At 41.9% G+C, this 7,500-nt stretch overlaps 1 protein-coding gene across 3 annotated transcripts in view; it reads right to left on the reverse strand.

The window, feature by feature from the left end:
- The window catches only part of LOC136856358 (uncharacterized), a 19,150-nt gene that overhangs the window by 8,727 nt on the left and 2,923 nt on the right, over positions 1 to 7,500 (reverse strand). For all 3 annotated transcript variants that reach the window (XM_067134144.1, XM_067134141.1, XM_067134143.1), the window contains exons 3-4: positions 933 to 1,057; positions 373 to 592 (exon numbers count right to left, since the gene is read on the reverse strand). In XM_067134144.1, coding sequence (XP_066990245.1) covers positions 373 to 592; positions 933 to 1,007 — 295 coding nt within the window. In that variant the 5' untranslated portion in view covers positions 1,008 to 1,057. The remainder of the gene's footprint in view (positions 1 to 372; positions 593 to 932; positions 1,058 to 7,500) is intronic.

Consider the following 7,500-nt stretch of genomic DNA (forward strand, 5'->3'; position numbering starts at 1 on the left):
ACACTCACCCAGCATACGCCCCCTGAGATAAAACCCTTATCACTGTCACCACAAAGCTGAATAATAATGAAGCCTCAATCATCCTAATCTAAAGTACAATATGACCCTCAACTCTGCAACGCCAGAGGAATAACAATCAGTAAATAAAGCTATAATACACTACGACCATCAGTTCTGCAACGCCAAAGGAATAACAATCAATAAACAAAGCTACACTACACTATGACCCTCAACTCTGCAACGCCAAAGGAATAACAATCAATAAACAAAGCTACGGTACCCTCAGACCCTGAACTCCGCAACGCCAAAGGAAGAGTAATAGTCGCGGAGAATACGACAACTCGACAGTGATGGGCCTGCAACCCCGCTCACCTTTCCCGTTCCTGGCCATGACGAGCATCCGCGAGTGTCGCAGGCTACTTCTGGTGGGGGTGTGTCTCCCCCCCAGGTTCTGGACGACCAGGCTCTGGGGGACGGTGGTGCAGAGGTTATTGGCCTGGGAGGGTGATCGCACTAGCTGGTGTTGTCGGATCTCTTGGCCGGTCACTCTGGTCCAGGAGGTGTCGCACAGCGACACTGGCCGGACGCGATCCTGTGGGGAAGGCAGCAGGTAAATGATTGATTAAGATATCTGACAATAAAGGGCATAAGATGTCTTGGTCATGTGGGGAAACTGGGAAAATGGGAGGATAATCAGTGCAGGATGTCTTGGTCATGTAGGGAAAGTGGGAAATTAGTGAGTGTATATATATATATATATATATATATATATATATATATATATATATATATATATATATAGATAGAGAGAGAGAGAGAGAGAGAGAGAGAGAGAGAGAGAGAGAGAGAGAGAGCAACCTCCGACTATGTCACGTGACATATGACGTCACATGTAAACAAAATAAAAAAATGAAAGAATTTAAAACCCTCACCTTATTGGTCGAGGCGGCGCTCGACGTCGACGAAGCCGCGCTGACACTGCGCGTGCGCGGGAGCGTCGACGACATGGCGTCGACTTCCGCCTGTGTGTGTGTGTTTCTCTGTCCGCTGGTCGGTCCTGGAGAGAGAGAGAGAGAGAGATAGATTTATTCTCTGGATTAAATAAAGAAAAATATATTCTCTGTAAAGAATGAGAGAGAGATAGACTCATCTAGAGAGAGAGAGAGACTCATACTCTCTGGAAAAGAGAGAGAGAAACATTCTCTGTAAAAAGTGAGAGAGAGAGAGAGAGAGAGAGATAGATAGACTCATACTATCCGGAAAGAGAGAGAGAGAGAGATAGACTCACAATACTCTCTGGAAAAGAGTGAGAGAGAGATAGACTCATACTACCCGGAAACACACACAGAGAGAGAGAGAGAGAGAGAGAGAGAGAGAACCATCAAATACCTGGAAATGAATCATACACCCAAATCACAATGGCGACACATAATATCACGAAGGTTCCATTATAGATTGAGAAACGGAACGGTTAGACGCGGGTGAAATTGGGACACACACACGCAACAAACACACACATACACACACACAAACACACATACACAAACACACATACAACATACATTAACACATCATTCAATAGACCCAGAAATTGAAAAATCCATTTTTTTGTCATTTTTACATCTCGGAAAATATAGACCAATAGGCCTATTTATCGATGTATTTTTATACATTAATATTTTTGCTGTTTAAATACCTGGCTTTATGCCAGCACGGGCTCTTGCTTATAGGGCGGGAAGTAGATTTATTTTTAGGCAATATAAAAAGAATTTTTTTAGGCCTACCTACGTCAGTTTTTAAAAATTGTAATATATATTAATTTAGCATGAAATTATTATATATATTTTGTAAATAATATAAAATATATATATTTCTCTAGGGAGAGAGAGAGAGAGAGAGAGAGAGAGAGAGAGAGAGAGAGAGAGAGAAAGAAAAATAGAAAGATTTCTTTGTACCGTTTACCGTCTCCTACGTACCCGAGCGTAACGTTCTCTCTCTCTCTCTCTCTCTCTCTCTCTCTCTCTCTCTCTCTCTCTCTCTCGAGGAGTGAAAGGCAAAAGTGAACATGGCGCCCACGCGCTAATGTGCAATATACAACCTTAGTACCATAACCGAACAAGGACAATTTGATCGTTATTTGTTGTTGTTTGTTGTTTGTTGTGATTGTTTATCACAATCAACAACAACAACAGACGTATATAAACGAGTGAGAGAAAGTTAGGCCTCTTGTTTTTGTTAATAATCACCGAAATGTGGTATAAGGAACATAGGCCTATGCTTTGAATACGCTATGCTTTGATATCTGAAGCTTCGGCCGAGGTATATTCTCTCTCTCTCTCTCTCTCTCTCTCTCTCTCTCTCTCTCTCTCTCTCTCTCTCTCTCTCTCTCTCTCTCTCTCTCTCATAATAATGATACTAAAGACATAACGGAAGAGGGAAACTCTCTCTCTCTCTCTCTCTCACTTCCTCCCATGAGCACAAAGAGATACGGTTCTTGTACTGTTCATATCTCTCTCTCTCTCCCTCTCTCTCTCTCTCTATCCTTTCCCTTTCAACGGCAAGCCCCCAAGAAGAAGGGGGGAGAACCCCCCTTCCCCCAGAGTACATAAAAGGCGCCCCCCTGTCTGGGGCACAGGGCATAGGGCATCATAATCTGACTAAAGTTGAAAGTAAGCTTTCATGCCCGGGCTATAGAGCCCCGACGCCAACTCTTGGCGGGAAATATTACGAAATCTCGACTGGAGAGATATTTGTTTGTTTCTCTCTCTCTCTCTCTCTCTCTCTCTCTCTCTCTCTCTCTCTCTCTCTCTCTGGAGAAAGCGTTAAGGAGCTTCATACGGTATTCATGAATTTAAAATAGGCAAAATGGGATGGAAATAAGCTCCAAGTATACTACCAGTCTGGGAGAGAGAGAGAGAGAGAGAGAGAGAGAGAGAGAGAGAGAGAGAGAGAGAGAGAGACTTCGTATACGTTATTCATGAATGTGAAATGAACAACAAGAGGGGAAAAATAACATAGAATTATGTTGCCTTGGTAAAAGTCTTGAGAGAGAGAGAGAGAGAGAGAGAGAGAGAGAGAGAGAGAGAGAGAGAGCAAGGAGCCGAGAGGATTATTAGACTCAACGTAGCATAAACACTTGCGTAGATGCTTTGTAAGAAAGAGAGAGAGAGAGGATGGGAGGGAGGGAGAGAGAGTAAAAAACGCATATAAGGGGAACTCATAAACTTGGGCTTTCTAGAAGAGAGAGAGAGAGAGAGAGAGAGAGAGAGAGAGAGATTTATCGGTCTGCAAACGGCTGCCGAGATCAAGGTGGCTAACCAACCCCCTTCCCTAGACCTACACTGACGTCAAAAGACTTAAATCCACATAAATCTCATACAAAATTATATAAATCCCGTATCAGGTGTACCTTAAATCCCTCCCCTACCCCTAATGGCTACTCCTTAGTCACTACCTAATAACGACGTAGGGATTTCAAAGGGGATTTCAAGAGATCTACCCGGCGGATTTACTTATGGGCGTGGCTCCAATCAACCCTAAACTAATGTAATCCCCTTTAAGCGGGGAATGAATATCTCCGAGAGAGAGAGAGAGAGAGAGAGAGAGAGAGAGAGAGAGAGAGAGAGAGAGATTTAATATACAAGCCCGGATTAATGGATTTACCACCCAGAAATTTCTGGAGACAATTATCTCGGCTAAAGTCAACAGCTCCGAGATCAGCCATTTGGATGTTTTATTATTATTTTATTATTATTATTATTATTATTATTATTATTATTATTATTATTATTATTATATTACTTCATTCTATGATAATAATAAAGATAATTAACGAAACAGTCGTTTAAAATCATCAATTATCGAACTCTGAATCAAACTTGTACTAAGGAAAGTGACTCGAACTTCAGACGAGCGCAAAACCATAGGGAAGTCGGGAAGGGGGGGAGGAGGAAAGGGGGAGGGGGAATATAGGTAAGGGGGGAAGACACTAAGGCAACAACCCCTTCCCCAATCCTCAACCCCCTCCCCTTTAAAAAAACCCTCCCCAATCAAGGGTTTCGCCTTACAAAATCGACCACAGAGCCAGGTCGGATTAGACCGATCATTTTATAACTACTCTCCTGTCCGGCCAATTATTTTATCTTTATTTTCTCTATATCTCTCTTTCTCTTTCTCTCTCTATCTCTCTTTTTCTCACTCTGTCTCTCTCGCTCTCTCTCTCCCGTAATGCAAGAATGATGGTACCCACATTGACGTATCATCTTACCGCTCTTTGAGATTCCATAACCGGTAATTGAAGGTATGTCTAGTTATCGTAATTCAATTATTATTATTATTATTAATTACTATTAATCATTATTAATATTATTATAATAATTACAACCTAAACCTTCATATTTCATATAAATAACGTCTCTTATAAAGGGGATTTAATCAATAATTAAGACATAACTGTGATGTTGGGGGGTTTACCATCATTAGGCCTACCTGGGATTGACGATAATTAGGCCTACCGTTTAATTTCTCTCTCTCTCTCTCTCTCTCTCTCTCTCTCTCTCTCTCTCTCTCTCTCTCTCTCTCTCTCTCTCTCTCTCTCTCTGTTTATAATAGATGAAAATAATCTGTCTAAAGCGTTTCGGAAATTCAAAAAAAAATTCAAAAAAACTTGAAAACAAACAAACGGTTTTTTTCAGACTTCCCAACAGATGGCGCCACCTGGAGAGAGAGAGAGAGAGAGAGAGAGAGAGAGAGAGAGAGTTTATAGATACATTTTACGTAATGTTTCTCAGCGAAAATGAAATCGAAACAGGGTCGTGGCCCCGTCAAACTGGTACGCACGGGCCTATATAAAACCCAATTCACACGCCGAATAAAAGGGAAATTGAACGATAGGGTTACCCTACCCACTGACCTTGACTTAGAGGTGACCTTACTCACCTAACCCCCCCCCTCCTACCCCCTTATACCCCCTTTAAAAAGGGGGGAAGGGACACACGATCTTGACACATTTCTCCACGGCGAGTTTTACCGGAATCTCGGGATACATGTCGGGCCTGTCCTGTTTCCCCGGCCGGCACTCTCTCTCTCTCTCTCTCTCTCTCTCTCTCTCTCTCTCCCTTGCACACAACGAGGACCTGGGCACTCCAATACCCGACCGTTCTTTAATCCACTCCTGTACTTATAGAGTTGCCGCCCTTTCTCCTAACTGTAAAAATCTTCGAAGGGCGTGATCGCGTGCGCGCCCTCGCACGCGCTGACGCCCACACACATACACGTATACACGTACACATACACGCCCGCACCTACGCAGCTTCTGGGAAGTCGGTAACACACATACACAGATACGCTAACATACACACAGGCACAAATAGGTATACATCGGTCTATCAAAGTTCCTTCGCAGTGTCGATCTAAATGAGGTGATAATTATTCTCTTAATTGCTTGTTCTCTCTCTCTCTCTCTCTCTCTCTCTCTCTCTCTCTCTCTCTCTCTCTCTCTATATATATATATATATATATATATATATATATATATATATATATATATATATATATATATGAATTTATAATCACAAGTCATCCTTCCTAAGCCACCAAAGAGTGGATACGCCCAAAACCGCCTACACACTGGAGAGGACTTTCTCTCTCTCTCTCTCTCTCTCTCTCTCTCTCTCTCTCTCTCTCTCTCTCTCTCTCTCTCTCTCTCTCTCTCTCTCTCTCTCAATTCAACGGCTACCATTATCAGCCTAGCTTACTATGATACTCTCATATCTGAAACTTATTTAGGCCTATTCACTCATTTGACCAATGACCTGGCTTCGTAAGTCTGACCTTTGACCTCAGGGGCTTCGTTACTTTGACCCGTGACCTCACAAACATAAGAGGGCAAGGTCAGGTCACGAGAAAATCATATATTGAATCTTATGTAACTAGGCAGTTGAAGTATTACCAGGAATTGGAAGTGTAGAATGCCAATTTGGTATTATAAAATGTTACATTTACTTGTTCCTTTCTCTCTCTCTCTCTCTCTTCTCTCTCTCTCTCTCTCTCTCTCTCTCTCTCTCTCTCTCTCTCTCTCTCTCTCTCTCTCTGGTGATGCGTTGCCTCAGACGAGAACAGGAATGTGTGTAATAATAATTTGATAATAACCGTTTTGATTGTGACATGTACTTGTTCCTTACAATCTCTCTCTCTCTCTCTCTCTCTCTCTCTCTCTCTCTCTCTCTCTCTCTCTCTCTCTCTCTCTCTCTCTCTCAGCTGGATTTTACTCAGGGCATTCAGACAGTAATTTCTAAATTCGAGAAACAGGACGTTTTCCCTTCCGAGGATTCTGAAGTGGGATTTCCGCCCTTACGGCTCGTGATAGGAGTCCCCCCCCTTAATAATAACTCCCTCCCCCTTAAACCAGCTCCCTCCCCCTTTATCTAATGAGCGACAATTGCATAACGACCGCCAAAAGCGACAGAAATAGTCGTTTTTTTTTGTTTTTTATAAGAGTTTGTCGCGTGTCTGAGGGAACTCTGTTGATGAGTCTAGTGCTAAAGTTGGTCGTATTTTTATTCATTATTTATTCCGTTTTTGTTTTATCTTGATTCTTTGCGATGGAATTCTCGCGTCTACGGGGCTGTCCTGAGAGAGAGAGAGAGAGAGAGAGAGAGAGAGAGAGAGAGAGAGAGAGAGAGAGAGAGAGAGAGACTAGGCCTAGTTTGTGATTCATATCCTAGACTTGGCAATTTGGGAAATATCTCGATAATTATGAATATATCTACTTACTATCACAGCACTGAGAGAGAGAGAGAGAGAGAGAGAGAGAGAGAGAGAGAGAGAGAGAGAGAGAGAGAGAGAGAGAGAGTGTCACGCTAAATTATGGCAACACGTGTCTCTCTCTCTCTCTCTCTCTCTCTCTCTCTCTCTCTCTCTCTCTCTCTCTCTTGTTTACAATATTTTCCCGGTGGCTCTAATGTAACAAAGACACAAATTGTTGTATATTTATTTGTCCCTGAGAGAGAGAGAGAGAGAGAGAGAGAGAGAGAGAGAGAGAGAGAGAGAGAGAGAGAGAGAATTCTAAGACTAATGCTGACTCATACTCTCGACGGGTAACTGGGAGAATTAAACATTACGAGAATAATTATTGATACATTTATGTATTCTTGAGAGAGAGAGAGAGAGAGAGAGAGAGAGAGAAAGGAACAAGTATAATGTTTACAACCTCTCTCTCTCTCTCTCTCTCTCTCTCTCTGTTTATCCTTCGGACATCTGGATTAGGTGTAAAAAAATGCTTTAAAATAACAAATCATGATTTGTCAGACTAGACCAAGGCGCCATTTCTAATTTTTTTAATCTCTCGTAATTATCTCGACTTAATTCCTCTGTTTATTTGTAATTCCTTTAATTTATTTGTAATTTCTTTTAATTTTTTGTAATTTCATTTAATTATTCGTATTTTGGGATTAAAGGATTAGGCCTAGGAGAGGGTAATACGATATAGGCCTACTTCCG

This window comes from Macrobrachium rosenbergii, chromosome 35 (genome assembly GCF_040412425.1).
Source record: "Macrobrachium rosenbergii isolate ZJJX-2024 chromosome 35, ASM4041242v1, whole genome shotgun sequence".
Lineage (NCBI taxonomy): Eukaryota > Metazoa > Arthropoda > Malacostraca > Decapoda > Palaemonidae > Macrobrachium > Macrobrachium rosenbergii.